Source organism: Rana temporaria, chromosome 3, assembly GCF_905171775.1.
Source record: "Rana temporaria chromosome 3, aRanTem1.1, whole genome shotgun sequence".
Lineage (NCBI taxonomy): Eukaryota > Metazoa > Chordata > Amphibia > Anura > Ranidae > Rana > Rana temporaria.
The window spans coordinates 88,891,176-88,913,569 of NC_053491.1; the positions used below are offsets into that span (position 1 = coordinate 88,891,176).

General features: G+C 44.1%; 1 protein-coding gene across 14 annotated transcripts in view; it reads left to right on the forward strand.

The window, feature by feature from the left end:
• The window catches only part of AP3B2 (adaptor related protein complex 3 subunit beta 2), a 129,038-nt gene that overhangs the window by 18,798 nt on the left and 87,846 nt on the right, over positions 1–22,394 (forward strand). For all 14 annotated transcript variants that reach the window (XM_040342904.1, XM_040342905.1, XM_040342906.1 and 11 more), the window contains exons 2-4: positions 19,667–19,742; positions 19,834–19,908; positions 21,138–21,233. In XM_040342904.1, the coding sequence (XP_040198838.1) occupies positions 19,667–19,742; positions 19,834–19,908; positions 21,138–21,233 (247 nt within the window). The remainder of the gene's footprint in view (positions 1–19,666; positions 19,743–19,833; positions 19,909–21,137; positions 21,234–22,394) is intronic.

Sequence of the window (22,394 nt, forward strand, 5' to 3'; positions counted from 1 at the left end):
AAGTGTGCTTGGAAGTGCAGTCGCTGTAAATCTGACGGGTAGATCTGAAATGAAGGGAAGCTCTGCTGATTTTATTATCCAATCATGTGCAAGTTAAAATGTTGTTTTTTATTTTCGTTGCATGTCCCCCTCGGATCTACAGCGACTGCAATTCCAAGTGCACTTTCAGTGCAATTCCAAGTGCACTTTTAGTGCAATTTCAAGTGTACTTTGCACGTGTAGGGCCAGATTCAGAGAGAACTTACGCCGACGTGTCTGTTGATATGCCGCGTAAGTTCTAGGATGCGCCGTCGTATCTATGCGCCGTATTCTTGAAACCAGATACGCCTGAATTCTGGCTCCATCTGACCGACGTAAGTCCCCTACGCCGTCGTATCTTGGGTGCATATTTAAGCTGGCCGCTAGGGGCGCTTCCGTTGATTTACGCGTCGAATATGTAAATGACCTAGATACGCAGATTCACGAACGTACTTGCGCCCGTCGCAGTAAGCTACGCCGTTTACGTAAAGCGTACGTCCGGCGTAAGTTTACCCCTCATAAAGCAGGGGTATGTCATGTTAAGGTATGGGCGCGGGAACAGCGTCTTATTTTACGTAAGTCGTACGTGAATGGGGCTGGGCGTAGGTTACGTTCACGTCGTACGCATTGAGCCGTCGTATCTTAGGGAGTATATGCGACGTGATTCTGAGCATGCGCCGTTCGATCGGCCATTCATTTACATGGGGTCACGGTTAATTTTAATACATCACGCCCACTACCTGCCTACTTTGAATTAGGCCCATTTACGTTACGCCGGCGCAAATATGGGAGCGAGTGCTTTGTGAATACTCAGCTTGCCTCTCAATGTTACGTCGGCTTAGCGCATATGAGATGTGCTACGCCGGCACAAAGATACGCCAATGTACCTGAATCTGGCCCGTAGTCTGCACTTGTAGTGCAAAGTGGATTTGCCTTTAGTAAATAACCCCCAATGTATTTTTTTTTCCATGAACGAAATCCACTTTCAGTTATCATTTAGTTTGTTCAGGAATTTTTTTCCATCCTGCTCCTCCACATTTCGTAGTCACTACAGTCATCGATTTGACTGCTAGAAAACAGAAACCAATGTCCCAAAAGCAAAAGTTTTCCAACAAAATTCTACTGGTGTCTGGCCAAGTTTGCGCTGTATTGCGATGCGAGCCAGCAGCGTGCGAGGAATGTGCGGTTTTGGCTTCTAGTGATGGAGGTCACAGGAGCGTCTCAGCAGGTGTTCAGTAGTGTTTGTACACCTGCTGCACTCTACACTTCCCATAGGTATGATGTCTGTTTTATAAAGTGTACTGATAGTGTCGTATTTCAGAATGAGCGTGACACATAGCTGCTTGTTAACATTGTTTGATTGCTACAATCATAAAAATGTTCATGTGATAGAACAAACTCTTGCCAGCTAGAAATACGTGTTTTTTTTTCCGGTTAGCGTGCTGGTATTTACAGTTCCACAAGCGTAGCCCTGGCTGTAGTCAGTACGGAACTTGTAGTTGGTTTGTAGGATTGGGTAAATACACCTAAAGAATTTAACAATGCGGAGTAGGAACTATAAAACAATAAAAGTCTCCGCTTTAAATTTTAAAAAAATGGGGTGGATTCAGTAAGCAATTGTGTCTGCGTATCCATAGTTACGCAGCGCAATTGCTTAGTTGCGCCGGCGTAACGACTTTTCTGTATTCAGAAAGCTTGTTACGCCGACTGCAGCCTAAGATATGACTGGCATAAGGCTCTTATGCCGTCGTATCGTAGGCTGCATTTTTACGATGGCCGCTAGGGAGCGTTCCCGTAGTGGTCAGCGTAGAGTATGCAAATTGCATACTCACGCCGATTCACAACCCTACGCGCGCCCTGCGTATGCATTTTACTTCGTTTGCGTTCGTCGGGTTCCGCGTAAGGCTGCTCCTGCTATTAGCAGGGGCAGCCAATGCTAAGTATACCCGTCGTTCCCGCGTCGCGATGTTTGAAAATTACGTTGTTTGCGTAAGTGAATCGTGAATGGCGCTGGACGCCATTTACGTTCACGTTAAAGCAAATGACGTCCCTGCGACGTCATTTGCCGCAATGCACGTCGGGAAAGTTTCCCGACGGAGCATGCGCACTACGTTCGGCGCGGGAACGCGCCTAATTTAAATGATCCACGCCCCCTACGGGATCATTTAAATTACGCGCGCTTACGCCGGCCATTTTTACGGAGCGCCTCCGCAAATTACGGAGCTACTGCTTCCTGAATCAAGCGTAGCGCAAGTAATTTACGGAGGCGTAGCGTAAAAACGTAACGCTGCGCCTCCGTAAGAAGTGCGCAGCAGTACCTGAATCTACCCCAATATAATTGCTAAAGGCAAATAGGCAGTTCGATTTCCCTTAGCTTAGTGAATAGGGTGAAGCTCTTCTACTTCCATCATCCAATCATGTGCAAGCAAACATACTGTCCTTGCACGTGATTGGGTACTCTTTGCAAAGTGACTTTTAGCCGCATTCAGGAACAAAGTGACAATTCCTTTGCAAAGTAAACAGCCAATTTGCCTTTAATACATTAACCCCATAGTGCCCTTTGGTTTTACTTTGACACGATATTTTACCAAACTGAATAGTTTTACCAAAAGCCATTGATATCCTATTATTATATTATCCATATTAGTATTACTGAACATGATTTGCTGCTATAAACTTTATAATTTTAGATTAAAGTGGATGTAAACCCAAAATGTTTTTTTTTTTATGTCACAATGTAGAGTATAAGATTTCCTATCATCTGTGCCCAGTCTTGCCACACAGAGTTAATCCAGCTCTGAGCAATCCTCTTTTATTGTTCAGTGAAAATTAACAGACCTCCAGATAAAAACCTGTCTAAATACAAAGGGGCAGATCCACGTACCTGCGCGTAATCTTCCGCTGGGTGCAGCGTATCTAAGATACACTACGCCGCCGCAACTTTTTTTTTATTTCGAATCGACAAAGAATTTGCGTCGTAAGTTACGGCGGCATAGTGTATCTTTGGCGGCGTAAGGGCGCGGAATTCAAATGGATGTAATGGGGGCGTGTTTTATGTCAATACGTCGTGATCCGACGTAAACAACGTTTTTTTTTAACTGCGCATGTGCCGTCCCTGGGAATATCCCAGTGCGCATGCTCAAAATTAACCCGGAATAAGCCAATGCTCACGACGGTGACGTCATTCTACGCAAATCCCTATTCGCCAACGACTTACGCAAACGACGTAAAAAATTCAAAATTGTACGTGGGAACGCCGGCCATACTTAACATTGAGTACGCCTCATAACAGCAGCTTTAACTATACACCGGGAAAAAGCCGAACGCAAACGACGTAAAAAAATGCGCCGGCCGGACGTACGTTCGTGGATCGCCGTAACTATCTAATTTACATACTCGACCCGGAATTTGACGGAAACGCCACCTAGCGGCCGCCGAAAAATTGCATCTAAGATCCGATGGCGTACGAAGACGTACGCCTGTCAAATCGATCCCAGATGCCGTCGTATCTTGTTTTGTAGATACAAAACAAAGATACGACGCGGGAAATTTAAAATTACGCGGGCGTATCTATTCTTTTGTGGATCTGCCCCAAAGTCCTTTCCTCTCTCCTTGCTTTGAGTGACAGGTTATTTACATATCTAGCTTGGACATGTTTATTATATGTTATGTTATGTTATGTTTATCATAATATGAGGTGATCCACAGTTCATTGTATATTACCAGGATGTGTTATGTGGGGGGAGGGGTGGATTTCTCACTTTTTATACTGTGGATCACCTCATATTTGAATAAACATAACATAACATATGATAAACATGTCCAAGCTAGATATGTAAATAACCTGTCACTCAAAGCAAGGAGAGAGGAAAGGACTTTTTATTTAGACAGGTTTTTTTCTGGAAGTCTGTTATTTTTCACTGAACAATAAAAGAGGATTGCTCAGAGCTGGATTAACTCTGTGTGGCAAGACTGGGCACAGATGATAGGAAATCGTATTCTCTACATTGTGACATAAAAAAAAAAAACATTTTGGGTTTACATCCACTTTAATTAACCAACATTTCTGCCAGGTTTTTGCGATAACCAATTTTCCATTTGCGTTTTTTGTAGTTTTGCCTCTTTCTACAGCTAGGCATTGTCATCTTTGTTACTGACCTATTTCTGACATCAAAGAAAAAAGGAATTTATGCAGAAAAATGTTTTTAATTGAAGAAGTGTTAGAGGAAGGATAGGATGTAGAGATGATGCGTTTATTTATTTTTTCCAGTTTTGCAATATGTACTGTATGGTATGTAAATGAATAATATGGGATAATCACATGTACCAGTGGGTAAGCATGGCAGATTATTTAATGAGAGATTGTGATGTGCTGTTACTCTCAACAATCAAACAATCAAATACGGAAAGGTTTCTTCACAGTTGTGAAAATGTGGAATAGACCCCCTGCAGAGGTGGTTCTGACCAGCTCAGTAGATTGCTTTAAGAAAGGCCTGGATACTTTCCTAGATGTACAAAATATAACTGGATACTGACATTTATAGGTAAAGTTGATCCGGGGAATATCCGATTGCCTCTCAGGCCCCGTACACACGACCGAGTTTCTCGGCAGAATTCAGCGAGAAACTCGGTCGGAGCTGGATTCTGCCGAGAAACTCGGTCGTGTGTACACTTTTCAGCGAGGAACTCGTCGGGCCGAAAAGAGAACATGTTCTCTATTTTCTCGTTAGTCAATGGGAAAAGTCGGCCCGCCGAGATCCTCGGCGGCTTCAACACTGAACTCGACGAGGAACTCGATGTGTTTGGCACGTCGAGTTCCTCGGTCGTGTGTACGAGGCCTCAGGGGATCAGGAAGGAATTTTTCCCCTGCTGTAGCAAATTGGATCTTGCTCTGCTGGGGTTTTTTCGCATTCCTCTGGATCAACTGTGGGTATAGAATTAGGTTTGTGAAACAAAATTGGGTATATGGAATTGTATGATATTATTATTGTTATTGGCCCAGATTCTCGTAGATGGGCGTAAAACTGTGCGGGCGTAACGTATCTGATTTACGTTACGCCGCCGCAAGTTTTACAGGCAAGTGCTTTATTCACAAAGAACTTGCCTGTAAAGTTGCGGCGGCCTAGCGTAAATCACCCGGCGAAGGCCCGCCTAATTCAAATTAGCCGGGTAGGGGGCGTGGAGCATTTAAATTAAGCGTGTTTCCGCGCCGAACGTACTGCGCATGCGCCGTCCGGAAAATATCCCAGGGTGCATTGCTCCAAATGACGTCGCAAGGACGTCATTGGTTTCGACGTGAACGTAAATGGCATCCAGCCCCATTCACGGACGACTTACGCAAACAACGTAAATTTAAAGATTTTGATGCGGGAACAACGGCCATACTTAACATTGGTTGCCCCTCATATAGCAGGGGCAACTTTACGCCGCGCACTGCGTCGTCAGCGCGTACGTTCGGGAATTCGCGTATTTAGCTAATTTGCATACTCGACGGGGAAAACTACGGAGGCAACACCTAGCGGCAAAAAAAAAATTGCATTTAAGATCCGACAGCGTAAGAGCCTTACGGCTGTCGGATCTAATGGATATCTATGTGTAACTGATTCTAAGAATCAGTCGCATAGATAAGACAGCCCAGTTTAGGACTTACGACGGCGTACATTGCGTTGCGCCGTCGTAAGCCCTTTGAGAATCTGGGCCATTGTTTTTATTTTTTTTGTGGTTGAACTGGATGGACCTGTGTCTGTTTTTAACCTGACTAACTATATGTAACTATGTAACATCAGCTTTCAGCAGTTTAGAGAATTCAGAGCAAATCAAGATTTTGGCCAAGGCGAATTATTGCACTTTGTTCTCACTATATAGAGACCAACCTTTCCTGAAACTTTTTACCCCAGAGAAACCCGTAAAGTGATCGTAAAGGCTCGGCATTTTCTATTAAAATAAGAAAGATGTTGAACTTACTTGCTCTGTGCAATGGTATTGCACAGTGCAGCTCCCGAACCTCCTCTTCTGGGGTCCCCGCTAGCGCTCTTGGTCCTCCTCTTCTGTGTCTGCTCCCATAGCAATCCGCTTACTATGGTGGCACACATACAGGCTTGTTTCCGAAATGGGATATGTGTGTCCACAGACAAACACATCATGGTTTGGACCTGCCCCATACTCACAGGATTTGATTGACCTCAGCAGGAGCCAATGGTTCCTGCTGCTGCCTCTGTGTCTGTGAGGAGAGAGAGCAGGGATGCTGCTCTTAGGAACAGCACTGGTTAGAAAGGGGAGCCAGGTGAGTATGGGGGAGGGGGGAAGCTGATAATAGATTTTTTTTTTTTACCTTATTGCAGAAATGTATTAAGGTAAAAAAAAAAAAAGACTTCTGCCTTTAGAACTACTTTAAAGTAATTTTATGGTCTTGAAGAACCCCTGCTTGGGTCGTCAATCGGGGGTCATTGGGAAAATGTCAGTAAAAAAAAAATCCCACACCCCCTTACAGTGCTGGTCATTATGTTGCCCTTACAGACAGCTAAAAGGATCATAGCTGTCATGCCACTGGCTCGGCAAGGTAGTGTTGGACCTGGAGCTTCTTATTCACCATTAAATTGGAAGTCTATTAGCCACAGCTCAGGGAACCTCTGGAGGAACCCTGGTAGAGAATGGCTGATATAGATGCTAAAAGCTGTGGGAAAAACAAATGATTATTATTGTCTAATCAATTATTTTTATTCCCAGTATCAGTATCATGTTTTGCCTCTTTACTTTTCTACCTGCCCCATCTGCTTTGACGCTTCAAGCAATTTGGTTGCAGTTAACCATTTACATTTATAGTTTATTATTATGCAATTCAGCAAAGCACAAAGTACAGAAACAAACAGCATTTCTATTAAAAAGGACAGAAACATTCACATGTGTCATTACAATAAATGCAGTGATCCATTTAAACCAAGGGTGCCCAAACTTTTGAAGAGCGAGGGCCACCTAAGCGACTTGGTAACCAGTCGCGGGCCACAGTGAGCGGAGCGGGTGCATGGCAGCCCACTCTACTCTATAGAGCCCACTCTACTTTTTTGTCAGATCGGATTGGAGGTAGGCGTTTGTAAGCAGACACAAGTCCATTTACATTGAAAGCAGCCCAGTAACCACTGCAGAACAGATATGCCCATATATACACTGTGATTTTAGTATTAAACGTACCTTTAATAACAGTATTCTATTCTATTCCATCCCAGAGCAGGAGGTCGCGGGCAACCTCAGAGGGCTCCGCGGGCCACATGTGGTCCCCGGGCCACTGGTTGGGCACCCCTGATTTAAACCAAACATGGTACAATCTGATTGTACAATCACTTTTAGACTTACCAAAAACTAAATTCCAGGTATGATTTTTTTCTTGTATAGTTATATTGGTCCACTATGTCATATTTCATACCTAATCAACCCTTATGGAAGAGTAGAATCACTGTAGTAGTATCTACTACTACAATAATCTTTGTCACGTGCAGAGTTGCTGTCCAGATGCATAGTAAGTAGGGGGTCGCCCACTCGGCGCGGGCACTATTCAGAGAATGCTTAGTATTCTTCGTAATGAAGACAAGGTGTTCTGAGAGGAGGTGGAGATCATGACATCACAGACCCACCTTGCCATCTTGTCCAATTAGACAAAATTTAAAGCTTTTTTTGAATGCCACTGGTGCCAGTGGAATGGGCCCTGTGGTTATTAGGCAGTGGGGCAGCTGCTTGCCACAGCACCCAGAGTACAGCAAGGATCACTTTAGTAGTAGCGGCTACTTCAGTATATCTCCTTTCACAGAGATTGACCAGGTATGGAATACCAGGGCCAAGATGGACCAATGTACTATGAAAAATAAATACCTGGAATTCAGCTTTAATAGTGCAAAGGCCTACCAAATTGATATACCGTATATACTCGAGTATAAGCCGAGTTTTTCAGCACATTTTTTTGTGCTGAAAATGCCCCCATCGGCTTATACTCGAGTCACCTTTTTGCGCCTGACCTCCCGGAATTTGGGGACCCGGTACTGGCCGACCGTAGGTCTCCTGGACCCTAAACTTGGCACACATGTAGCCACACTCTTCCTTTACAAGTGTACAAAGTTTTTTTGTCCAGGGGACCTACGACCGGGGAGCACCGATTTTTCAAAGCCGGGCATACCTTTCATAGACTCCCAAGTTAAAGGGTCATTTATCCTTTGATTTGGGGACCCAGTACCGGCCAGTCGTAGGTCCCCTGAACCCGGAACTTGGCACACATGTAGCCCCATTTTTCCTCTTCAAGTGTGCAAAGTTTGTTGTCTGAGGGACCTACTGCTGGGGAGCACCGATTTTTCAAAGCTGGGTACCCCTTGCATAGACTCCCATGTTAAACGTCAGTCTAGTCATGGACACAGTGAGGCATGGCACAGTGAGGCATGGACACAGTGAGGCATGCACATGGACAAAGTGAGGCACAGTGAGGCATGCAGATGGACACCCTAGGCTTATACTCGAGTCAATAAGTTTTCCCATTTTTTTGTTGTAAAATTAGGTGCCTCTGCTTATATTCGGGTCGGCTTATACAGTATATTAGATTGTACAATGATTACAAGATCAGATTATAATGTGCGTGGCCAGCTCTAGGCTTGACACATAGAAGCACTGGAAATACCTAGACTGTGAAATTCAAACATAACGCTTCCGGCCTATTACATGTAACACAGGACATGGCAGGGCTTCATGAGCTGGAAAGTAAATAGAAGTGATGAAATGCATAATCTTACATTTCTTTCAGAAAGTTGAAAGAAGTAGATGACCTAGTGTGTGATAGATAGGAGTAAACAATACTATCAGTGCTCAGCACTATGTCAACTGAATGGTTCAGCCAATACTCAGGACCTAATATTTCAGTGCATTGCAGTCTCATTTCAGCAAACCCCACTACTGTATGTTTGCTATGTGTTCCTATTCACACAGTATACTAAATATACATCTATATATATATATATATATATATATATATATATATATATCTGGAAAGTGATGGTGAAGCGCTGTGAAAACTAATAATAGAAGCGTGATCTCAATACCTAACAGGTAGGTAACCCTAAAGTGAAATACATAAATAAATAAATAGATACTAGGTGACTATTACAGGGAAAAAGAGGTGAATAAACAACATATAATGTGAACATAAAGTGACACAATGTACCAGGCTGGATAAACCAGAAACACAGTAGTAAAGGTGCACGGATGTGAACCAAACAGTAGCTTATACAAACTAAAATAACTGTGTACAGAAACAGTGTATAACAAAAATACGTGAAAAAAGTCTATTTAAAATAGTGACATCCCAGAAGACAGTCCAGTGTGAAAGTAGGCAGACTTCGGTGCGCACACCTCTTGTGGTACTAGATGCTCACCTCAGAGCCATAGCACGGATGGCTCAAAGTACCAAACAATGTCTCCCTAGGGGTGCAGTCACACGGATTGAAGTTGAGATGAAGGGGGCTCCTCGTCAAATGTTCATACAAACATGGAAGCAAAAATAAATGGATAATAGCATAATCCTGTGGGAAACCTTGGAAATGATATATCACATATACACGCACTCACATTGAGGCTGTGGATAGTGGACCTATCTCCACGAACACCGCGTTCGTATCCGGAACTGGTATGCTGGAGGATCACTGACAGACAAAACAACTCTTACTTCTACTTTCTCTGTGTCTTCCACCTCCTGTCCGTAGTATCAGCCAGTGCTCAGGGGGTACAAGATGGAAGAAAAGAGAGGAAGGCCCATGGTGCAGTATCTTATAAAATTTATTAGGGTACAAGTAGCAGCAAAGTAAAAACTCACATTTAAAATGGGGGCAGAAGCAAAACACCTACGAGCGGCGAGCTTGTCTCATCGCCGTCGGTCTGTGTCGGCTCTGTAACTCCTATTCCCGATGCGTATTCGTCACATCACGTGACTTCTTGAGGGGATGGGTTTTACACACACCTCTCCCCGTTCTTAAGCTCCTGTGACCTATCACGGGACACCGGCGGCGATCGGGTCCCACGGGCACGGTCACGGAGCTTCGGACCGGCGCGCTGGCGACCCCACAGCTGGGCTCTTAAAGAGGACGTACAGGTACGTGCTTGTGCCCGGCCGTGCCATTCTGCCGACGTATATCGGCGTGAAGGGGTCCTTAAGTGGTTAAAATGTTCACAAATTATTCAGCTATCCAGCTAAATCTTTTCAGTTTGATATCTTTTATAGTTTTTGTGAAAAAGCTATTTAAGTTTAGTGATCATTTCAGGAAACTTTATCAATTAACATTGAAGTCAATGAGAGCATGCTTCAAATCCTTAAAATCTTGTTCCGCTCCCAAAAGTTTCAGCTCCTTCATACTTTCACCTACAGACACCAAACAAACTTTAAAATGTTCACAAAATATTCAGCTATTCGGCTATATCTTTTCAGTTTGATATCTTTTATAATTTTTGTGAAAAAGCTGTTTAAGTTTAGTGATCATTTCAGGAAATTTTATCGATTTAACAGAGTGTCTATGGGGTTGTCTAGAGTGGATGATGTCATCGCTACAGCACAGAGCTCTAAAAAAATGATCTTAGTTTCTTCTCTATAAATTGCTCTCATGCCCACAAGATCTACTTGTCATACGCAATGTATATATTTTTGTCTAGTTTCAGGCAATGTGCTTAGTTTTGTGATACACCTTTTACTTTTGGCTGGTTGAGCTTCCAAATGACAAGAGATCTACACGAAACGCACAGTGAACTTATTTTTTAAATCGTTGACATGCCCACATTTTTAAGTTTATCAACATAAATATACCGATACGTTCACAAATGCCGTGTGTCTCTAACGGTGAAGTCGCTGTTTTGATAGCATGTACTGTTGTGGATTTATTAAGGCTTGTTTGAAGGGTTCTCTCACTCGTTAGGTGTGGGGATTAATGATCAAAGAGAGGCTTTATAAGTACTGAAGGAACACTGCTTGTATGTCCTAAAGATAGTGTAGTGGTTATGGTGAATGGCTTTTGTGTGGGCTTAGCAATTCAGCTATTCAGCATTCCCACGCATTTTCTGCAGGAAATGCATTTTCTAGTTAACATTGTGTTTTCTACATTTGTCCTGTTTATCAGCAAGAGGGAAAGTTAAAAGAGAAGTTCAGTTTTTTTTTTTTTTTAAATCATACTTACCTAGTTGGATGCAGCATCGGTCCTATGCTGCATCTGTCCCCCTGCAGCTCTATGTCTAAGAAACGAGCTATCAAACACTGCTGATTGCTTGGTTCTCAGAGCTGGTGATCGTCACTGGAGAGCTTGGCTGTGGAGGGGGCTAGAGCGGCTGGCTCAGGCTCTCAGTGGCTCGTTAAGAGGCTAAGCCTGGTGCCGGTCCGGGTTCTGGGAGGATCCCGACTTCATTGTAATGATCTTGCTCCAGCCTTGACCGGCTCTGTGATGTCAGCCAACAGCGGGCTTCAGCCTGCAGTCATCTGACGTCCTCCCAGAACGAGAGTGCTCCCGCCCGTCTTTCATTTCACTATACAGCAGGAAGCAGTTAATATTCAAAGCAACACCCCCCCTCCCCCTTCCATCTATGTCTCTATGCTTTATTTTGTTGAGAACTCACTTTGAAAAAAAAACATCTTGAGAAAGGGCAAATGAGGCATTTCCTTTCTGGAATCCATCTGCCCTTAGGTCATCATGCATGTAGGAGGGTGTGCTTAGCTGAGAAAACCCCTTCTCTCCTTCCCTCCTGAACACTCTTGGGATGTATGACATCATTTGCCTAGTCAAGAAACCAGGAAATAACTGAAGAAATATAGAGAAATGGGAGAGTGAAGTTCCACTTTAATACTGTATTCTTTCCATAATATCTAGCTTAGCTTTAGCTAGTGTTATGTTATGTTTATTATTTAGTTCCTAGCATCCTTACTAGTATAATACAGAACAATAAATCGTCAATGTATCTGTAGTTATAGCAGTCCATACAGTTGCATATCTGCTCAGCAACCCAGAGTCCTATGTCAATTTAAAAGTCTTCCGTCAAAGACTTTAACTGTACTGATAGTTCCTAATAATATAAGTATTTTACAAATAAACAAAAAAAAGACTATATATTTAGTTTGGAATCCTGAGAGTCAGTATATAAAGCATTAGAAATAATGGGACTTTAATAGAGAATGATTGTTGCATTCCCCATCTTGCTTTGTTCATATGGTTACAGTCACGCTAGTCTTTACCAAGTGTGTTTTTTTCTGTTTTAATGTGCGTGGTCCATTACAAGAGATATTCAGCATCAATAATTAGACAAATACATGGGGTCACCAGATGTGAACAGAGTCACTTTGACGAAAAGCTAAATCAAGGGTTGCTGCGGTTACCATCAGCAGCTTGGCATTCTTTTTCACCCTGGTGCAACCAGAGACCATTGATGAATATTTCACGCATAAGTGTCAAATTAAATAGTGACAACAGGGTGAAGGCTGTTAACACTTTCAGTTCCAAACTGGTTTATATCACATGCAATGTATAGTAAAAAAAAAAAAGTTACTGTAAATACACAGGAAAAAAGTTGCACAATTCATGCCGAAGTCCACTAAAACATTTATTACAGTATGTGGTGAATACTTATGAACTGAAGTTCTTACCAAATAATTTTGATTCTGGATGTCTGAAGTTTTTATAGATTCATCCAAATTCTTTTTTCATTTGAATCCAACCTAGACACTCCCTAGGGTAGCCTTTCTTAACCACTTAACGCCCGGACCATATTGCTGGTCAAAGACCAGAGCACTTTTTGCGATTCGGCACTGCGTCGCTTTAACTGACAATTGCGCGGTCGTGCGACGTAGCTCCCAAACAGTATTGGCGTCCTTTTTTCCCCACAAATAGAGCTTTCTTTTGGTGGTATTTGATCACCTCTGCAGTTTTTAGTTTTTGCGCTATAAACAAAAATAGAGTGACAATTTTTAAAAAAATTTATACTTTTGACTTTTTGCTATAATAAATATCCCCCAAAATATATAAAAAAAATGTTTTTCCTCAGTTTAGGCCGATGCATATTTTTCTACATATTTTTTGTAAAAAAAAATCGCAATAAGCGTTTATTGATTGGTTTGCGCAAAAGTTATAGCGGTTACAAAATAGGGGGTAGTTTTATGGCATTTTTATTAATATTTTTTTTTTACTAGTAATGGTGGAGATCAGCGATTTTTTTTCAGTACTGCGACATTATGGCGGACACTTCGGACACTTTTGACACTCTTTTGGGACCATTGGCATTTTTATAACGATCAGTGCTATAAAAATCGCAATAAGCGTTTATTGATTGGTTTGCGCAAAAGTTATAGCGTTTACAAAATAGGGGGTATATTTATGGCATTTTTATTAATATTTTTTTTTTACTAGTAATGGCGGCGATCAGCGTTTTTTTTCCGGTACTGCGACATTATGGCGGACACTTTTGACACATTTTTGGGACCATTGGCATTTTTATAACGATCAGTGCTATAAAAATGCATTGGATAACTATAAAAATGCCACTGGCAGTGAAGGGGTTAACACTAGGGGCGGTAAAGGGGTTAAGTATGTTCCCTGGGTGTGTTCTAACTGTAGGGGGGGTGGCCTCACTAGGGGAAATGACTGATCTTCCGTTCATACATTGTATGAACAGAAGATCAGCATTTCCCCCCCTGACAGGACCGGGAGCTGTGTGTTTACACACACAGCTCCCGGTCCCCGCTCTGTAACGAGCGATCGCGTGTGCCCGGCAGCGATCGTACCTGCCAGGCACGGGGGCGCGCGCCGCTGTCGGGCCTGCGCGACAGCCGACGTATAGCTACGGGCTCTCGCCGCAGTAAAATGACGGTGGCTGGTCGGCAAGTAGTTAAACTTTCTAACATGGGTGAACCCTTGAAATAACTTTCCAGTCTCAGGGAACCCCCGTTTATAATTACTATATCTATAGCTCACTGTACATTTGTGAGATGGTCACAGGGAAGACTCATGTGGTCATTGGTTGCTAGGGTTTTTATTGACCAGTGAGCATTTTTGTTCTCTAATGCCTTGTGCAAACGATCAGTTTTCCCGGCTGTATAAAGTCTGCTGGGAAAACCAAGGGGAAAACCGAGAACCTGCTCGATAGCTTTTTCCCCCTACACACGGCCGTATTTCCTGACAGGAAAACTGCCACGAGAGCTTTGGTCGGGAAACCCGGCCGTGTGTATGCTCCACCGCAGGTTTTCCCCATAGGGAAACTGCCGGCTTAAAAACCGCCGGGAATCCCATGTTCTCTTTTTTCCCGCCAGGATTCCCGGCGGTTTTCGTGTGGGGAAAACTGCGATGGAGCATACACACGGCCGGGATTCCCGGCCAAAAGCGCTAATGGCAGTTTTCCTGCCAGGAAAACCGGTCGTGTATACAAGGCATTAGATTGGTAACCACTGACACCAATGATGTAAAAAAAACATTATTGTCAGCTGTTACTTATCTAAGAGGCAGAAATTGCTTATTGCTCAAGAAAGCAACCTTTGAAGGAGCCCTAGGGTCCCATGGAACCTTGGCTGCTCTAGGAAGAACAGCAGAGCAGACAATTCAGTGAAATTAGATATCTAAGAACCACACAGGCAATTTAGAGGAAACTTTTTTAGGAAAGTATTTATCTATTACTGACCTCTCCACCTGTAAATGCTAGCTGCCAGCAAGGATGTAGTTGCCACCAATGCAACCCCTGTAGTTGCACTTGGGGCAAAGGACAAAGAAAAGGGTCTTAGTAAGGGTGACTTGAAAATGTATACTCTTTCTTTTTGTCTGCCTTCTACCACGCTGTTACGGGGCCACCAGTTGCTGGCTCGGGCATTAAGAAGTGTAGGGTAGTTTTCCTCACATTACTTTACCTGCTCAAGTAGGCTTAGTTGCAATTGATATGAAACAAGAGAGGATCCAAAGCCATACATGGGGTCCCCTAGTTACAAACATTCGACTTACAAACGGAAGGAGACAACAGGAAGTGAAAGGAAATCTACCCCTAGGAAGGGAAATTCACTCCTATAAGAGGTATTATGGGAAAAAGGTGTCTCCACGGAAGCTTTATCACCAATCCTTGTTTCCACAACAACCCAACATTTTCAAAATCCATTTGTCATTGGGACAGTAAGTGAGGTTAAATATCTTCTGAACAGGGGCACAGACAGCAAAACAAATGTTACAGGGGTATTAACCCTTCCCTATGCTATCCAAAAAGCTTAAAAATGTTTTTTTTTGGGCTGTAGCTACACTTAAAAAATATACCTGTTCCAACTTACAAACAGATTCAACTTAAAGCTGTGCCATGAAAAAAAAATCTTAAAAGCCAGCAGCTACAAATACTGCAGCTGCTGACTTTTAATATTAGGACACTTACTTGTCCTGGAGTCCAGCGCCGTCCGCAGCAGAGGACGAGCGATCGCTCGTCGCTCTGCTGCCCCCCCCCACCATCCTCAGTGAGGGAACCAGGAAGTGAAGCGCTCCGTCTTCACTACCCGGTTCCCTACAGCGCGAGTTGCGCTGCGCCGCTGATTGGCTCCCGCTGTGCTCTGGAAGCCGAGTGTTCCCAGAGCACAACGGGGGGAGGACGGGAAGTGACGTTCTGCCCGCAGTCTGCCCGAGACTGTCTGGCCGGAAGTGGGTGCAAATATCTGTCTTTAGACAGGTATCTGCACCCCCCTCCCCCCTGAAAGGTGTCAAATGTGACACCGAAGGGGGGGAGGGTTCCGATCAGCGTGAGTTCCACTTTAGGGTGGAGCTCTTGTTTGTAACCCGGGGACCCCCTGTATAGCACATAGAAATGGCAGCAGCTCCTACTGGAGAGTCTCAGCCTTGCCTGTACCGCTGTACTAAACAATATGCGGTCTAGGAGTGAGAGTGAGTATTATTTGCTAATCCTGGCTACCTTAACTGCCCACTAAACATCAATATAAAGGAGAATTAATATTAAAGCGGAGCTCCACCCTAAAGTGGAAGCTCTGCTTGTCTGCCTCTCCCCCCACCCCTCCGGTGTGACATTTGCCACCTTCTGGGGGGGAGGGAGAGTGGGTACCTGGTTTTGACGGGTACCTGCTCCCATTCCTGCTGTGTTCACTGTGGCGAAATCAGCCGGGAGTTTGGCCCTCGCTGCAGCCGGCCCATTGAGAAAATGCAGCAGGATTCGCAGTAGGAAACCGGCTGTGAAGCTCCTGATTCTTTTTGAGCAATAAGCTTCACACCATGCGGTTTGTAGCAAAATTTATCACGGCAGTACGGCACCGAGTTTTTAGGTGCCATTAAAATTAATGGCATTTGAAATTCGTGTTATGCAATGTGTCATTTTAGCAGAGCGTTTTGAAATTGCGGGCAGAATCACAGCGATTCTCCCTTCGATTCAAAACGCACAGGTGTGAATGCAGCCTTAAAGTGTTACTAAAGGCATTTTTTTATTAAAATAATAAACATGGTATACTCACCTGCTCTGTGTAATGGCATTGCACAGAGCAGCCCTAAATCTCCTCTTCTGGGGTCCAACACAGATGATCTTGGCCCCTCCTCTTCTCTGTGTGCAAGTGGCTTGCTGCGGTGGGGCACATACGTGTGCTTGCTCCCAAGCTGTGTATGTCTATGGAGCCGCACACCATAGACACACACACAGTGTGGCTTGGCCCTGCCCCCCCACTAACTCCTCACAGCATTTGACTGACAGCAGCAAGAGCCATTGGCACTGCCGAGTGCCTGTATGAAGAGATAAGAGAAGAGATCCAGCCATGCACAGCGTTGGATTGAGTGAGGACTCAGATAAGAGGTTAGGAAGGTGGGGGGGCTGTAAAACATTGTTTTACCTTAATGCAGAGAATACATTAAAGGGGTTGTAAACCTTCTGGTGAAAAAACATCCGATGATTACAGGCCCCCCAGCCCCCCGGTTTACTTACCTGGGCCCTCGAAAGTCCCACGTCGAGAACGCACTGGCTTCTCGGCTCTTCATTGGATAGATTGATAGCAGCGCAGCCATTGGCTCCCACTACTGTCAATCAAATCCAATGATGCAGGCGCTGGGGGGGGGGCGGGGCCGAGTCCGGCATTCGTGTCTATGGACGCAAATGTTGGACTTGGGAGCGCGCCCGCAAGGTGACCCCCTTGGCAAAGCGCTTCCCAGAGGGGGTTATCAGATGCGGGGAGGAGCAGAGACAGCTGCCGAGGGACCCCAGAAGAGGAGGTTCAGGGCCACTCTGTGCAAAGCGGAGGTAAGTATGACATGTTTGTTATTTTTTTATTTCGAACCTTAATGCCCTGTACACACGATCGGTCCATCCGATGAAAACGGACTGATGGATTTTTTCATCAGTTATCCGATGAAGCTGACTGATGACCAGTTCTGCCTACACACCATCGGTTAAAAAAACGATCGTGTCTGAAAACGGTGACGTAAAACACAACGACGTGCTGAGAAAAATGAAGTTCAATGCTTCCAAGCATGCGTCGACTTGATTCTGAGCATGCGTGGATTTTTAACCGATGGACGTGCCCACAGACGATCGTTTTTTTCTATCGGTTTTTTAACCATCAGATAATTTTAAAACAAGTTCCTAGTTTTTTCACCGATGGATAAAAAACCGATGGGGCCCACACACGATCGTTTAGTCTGATGAAAACGGTCTATCAGACCGTTTTTATCAGACAAACCGATCGTGTGTACGCGGCATTAGTGTCACTTTAAGGTAGAAAAAGATTTTGGCTCTAAAACCACTTTAACTCTGTGTTATTATGGACTTTAGGACTACCTTTTAAAAACATGGTTACTTTTTAAGCCAAGTATTATACTAGAAGTCTGACTGGTTTAGCTGCCTTTATATCTTTGTAAATCTTTGCAAATACTACTGCAGACTCTGAAATGGAAATTTTCATGATGATATTTACAAACCAATATTGTACATACTATAGTGCTAAGAATATACTGAGGACAGAAGGGATTTGTCTGAACAATAGAGAAAGCAGTAGAGCAAGCTGCTGATGGCCTACTAAAGCAATAGTAGGGAAGATGAGACTCGGGGTGGTCTTTATCTTTTATGTTGAGTAAAAACAGTTCATGCTTTTTTATGTAGAAATTGAGAAGGTAGGATATATATACCGTATTTATCGCGGTATAACGCGCTCCCGCGTATACCACGCACCCCTAAAGTGACCCCCAATCCTGTGGAAAAAAAGTTATTTTTGTACTTACAGTTTTGGTGTCTTGCGCAGCGTCCATCGGCGGCCTCGTCGGGTCCGGCGTCCTTCTGCGGCTTCGGGTGTCCTCCTCGGCAGGTCCGGCGTCCTTCTGCGGTTTCGGGTGTCCTTCTGCGGCGGGTCCGGTGTCCTCTTCGGCCGGTCCGGTGTCCTCTTCGGCGGGTCCGGCGTCCTGCAGCATCCTCGCGTCCTCCCCGCTCGTTTCCCGCGCCGAGTTTTGAATACTGCGCCAGCATATACCGAGCGCAATACACTCGGGCAGGCTCGGCAACTGTCGCGCTCACGTCCTGTACGTCCAGGACGTGACCGCGGAAGAAGCCGAGACTGGCCGACTATACCCGAGTGTACTGCGCTCGGTATATGTCGGCGCAGTATTCAAAACTCGGCGCGGGTATCGGCGTATATCGCGCACCCACGATTTTGCCCTGATTTTTAGGGCAAAAAAGTGCGCGATATACGCCGATAAATACGGTATATATAAAAAGTAATATATACAGACGTATATATGATTACCGCGCTGCTCAATAAAGTGGTAAATAGCAGCCAACACCACAAAAATAGATCAATTTTGTAAAGTAAAAACAGAGAAATAAAGTGTAGCGCTAAAAAGGAAAAAACCCTGTGAATGAGTCTTTAAAAAGTGGTACAATGATACCAAAAATGTTCAGGTGAACAATAAGGTGAGTGAACCTAAGTCCGTGACAAACTCCAATTCATCAAATGATAGTGACTTATGTGATACACAGTGATTGATAGACGATCCGCCACCAATTGATGATAATTATGAGGCTTACCAGAGGGATTGGACCCAAATAAGTATATACTTATCAGGTCAATCAAGCTTGAGTAATACCAAGGATCCAAATGAACTCCAATGATGGAAAACCAATGGGCCTCCTAGAACATCCCTATGTATAATACTTGATATGAAGCGAATTCACAGAGACCAATTGAGTGGTACCAATAAATGCTCCCATGCAATGATGTTAAAACATCAGAGGTTTCAAATTGTGCAGAATGGGAAAAAAGAAATAAAGGTGCACATAGCGTAATTCTGTAATTAATACTTGACAGTATTTAATAAAAAAAGGTTTTACACTCACATTTAAGTAGAATAAAACAAGAGCTTAAAACAAGCCTGGCAGTGGGGTCAGTGTTGTCTCCCGACGCGTTTCGTTCACTAGAACGTCATCTATATATATTGATTGATTATGGCAATTAATCTGTAATACCACATCTGCAGGTGAATCAATGTTTGCACCAGGAAGATATAGCTGCTGTCGTTATTTTATAAGTCGCTCCCTAGAAATCCACAAATATCACTTCTTGTACACAAAAATGTTTGCATTAACACTATACATAAAACATTATATATATAAAAAATGTGTGTAAAATGGTTTATGCTTCATTCTGCAGACACGATGACTTGAAGGAAATGTTGGACAGTAATAAGGACTCCCTGAAGTTGGAGGCCATGAAAAGAATTGTTGCTGTGAGTAATTCATTTCTTCATCTGTGTGACAACATACGGTATATCATGTGCTGAGACTGGCAAAATAATACTATCTTCTTATCTTTCACAGATGATAGCACGAGGAAAGAATACATCTGATTTATTTCCAGCTGTTGTGAAAAACGTGGCCTGTAAGAATATTGAGGTGAGGTGAAAAAGGTTATGGTGGCACTTATTTTTGTTTATAGAAAGCCCATGGTGTGTGAAACACACTCAAAAACTTCACCCGGTGCCAAAAAAATGTGCACACACATAAAGAGGTGACACAAAAACGTGCAACGAGTGTACACAAGCCAAAACTAGACGGGCCCCTTTCTCTGGAGGGTCTGCCGAAACAGACCCACCCAGGTACTAGGTGGGGCTCCCCCGAAGGGAGACCCCATGAGAGAGCGCGAACTAAGCCAGAAGGCACTTACTGACAGATGTCACACAATGACAATACACAGCAGTACAGGGATAGTCAGCGTATGCTCACAGATGTTTGGACACCATGGAGAAGACGAGAACATCAACTTAGTGCGAAAAGTGACAGCTGCACAAAAACATATCCTGTGGCTGTAGACTTGAGGCAAGGAGTACAACATATAAAAAATTCTCACCTGTAAGCTTACTTGTATTACCGTATTTATCGGCGTATACCGCGCACTTTTTTGCCCTGAAAATCAGGGCAAAATCGTGGGTGCGCGGTATACGCTGATACCCGCTTTCCCGCGCCGAGTTTGAATACTGCGCCGACATATACCGAGCGCAGTACACTCGTGTATTGTCGGGCAGTCTCTGCTCCTCCCGCGCTGACGTCCTGGACGTACAGAACGTCAGCGCGGGTAGCCGAGCATTGCCAACAATACTAGAGTGTACTGCGCTCTGTATATGTCCGCGCAGTATTCAAACTCGGCGCGGGAATCGATCGGGGAGGACGCCGGACCCGACGAAGAGGACACCCGTAGCCGCAGACGGACGCCGGACCCGACGAAGAGGACACCCAAAGCCACAGAAGGACGCCGGACCCGACGAAGAGGACACCCGAAGCCGCAGGCGGACGCCAGACCCGACGAGGCCGCCGATGGACGCCACGCAAGACACCAAAACTGTAAGTACAGAAAAAAACTTTTTTTCCACAGGATTCGGGGCAACTTTAGGGGTGCGCGGTATACACGGGAGCGCGTTATACTGCGATAAATACTGTACTTTTGTTATTGTAATCCCTAAATAATATTGCTTTTTCATTATTTCTTCCTCTGATACCAAGGGCATATCATTGTAAATTAAACCATTTTCCGAATCTATCTGACTATCTGAATGTCCTATTAAGCTGTTTAAAAGAGTCTAGACAATCACACCCTAAATTAAGAGCTTATATGTCTTGTTTTTTAGGTGAAGAAACTGGTTTACGTCTATTTGGTTCGTTATGCTGAGGAGCAACAGGATCTGGCTCTTCTCTCCATTTCCACCTTTCAGAGAGGCTTAAAGGTTGGTTAAGCATCAATAATGGCACCAACATCAGGACTCAGTTCTGAACTTCTTTAATCTTTACTAGCATGTTTTTGCGTACGCTCTTGCAGTTGCTTTTTCCTTTGTAGATTAAGGGCCGGATTCACGTACAGCCGCGTAAAATTGTGCGGGCGTAATGTATCTGATTTACGTTACGCCTCTGCAACTTACACGGGCAAGTGCTGTATTCTCAAAGCACTTGCTCCGTAAGTTGCGGCGGCGTAGCATAAATCGGCCGGTGTAAGCCCACCTAATTCAAATTTGGATCAGGGGGGAGTGTTTTATGTAAAACTACTGTGACCCGACGTGATTGACGTTTTTGCGGAATGGCGCATGCGCCGTCCGTGGAATTTCCCAGTGTGCATTGCTCCAAAGTACGCCACAAGGACGTCATTGGTTTCGACGTGAACGTAAATGACGTCCAGCTCCATTCACGGACGACTTACGCAAACGACGTAACTTTTTCAAATTTCGACGCGGGAACGACGGCCATACTTAACATTGTTACGCCGCACTTATGCCTCATATAGCAGGGGCAACTATACGCCGGGAAAAGCCTAACGTAAACGTCGTAACTTTACTGCGTCGGCCGCGCGTACGTTCGGGAATTTGCGTATCTAGCTAATTTGCATACTCGACGCGGAATTCGACGGAGGCGCCACCTAGCGTTCAAAAAAAAAATGCAGTTAAGATCCGACGGCGTAAGAGACTTACGCCTGTCGGATCTAATGAATATCTATGCGTAACTGATTCTAAGAATCAGGCGCATAGATACGACGGGTCGGATTCGGACTTGAATCAACTAAAATTGTGTCTGTGTCCAAATATATATCGACCTAACTTTATAGTCCATCAATCAGGCAAATTACAGGATTTTATACATAATTGTTTTGTGTTAGGAAGTTTATAATTTGAATACAGCATTGGAGCAAAATATAAACATTAAAGGGGTTGTAAAGGTACAATTTTTTTTTCCTAAATAGCTTCCTTTACCTTAGTGCAATCCTCCTTCACTTACCTCATCCTTCCATTTTGCTTTTAAATGTCCTTATTTCTTCTGTCCTGTTCTTCTGTCTGTAACTCCACACAGTAATGCAAGGCTTTCTCCCTGGTGTGGAGTGTCGTGCTTGCCCCCTCCCT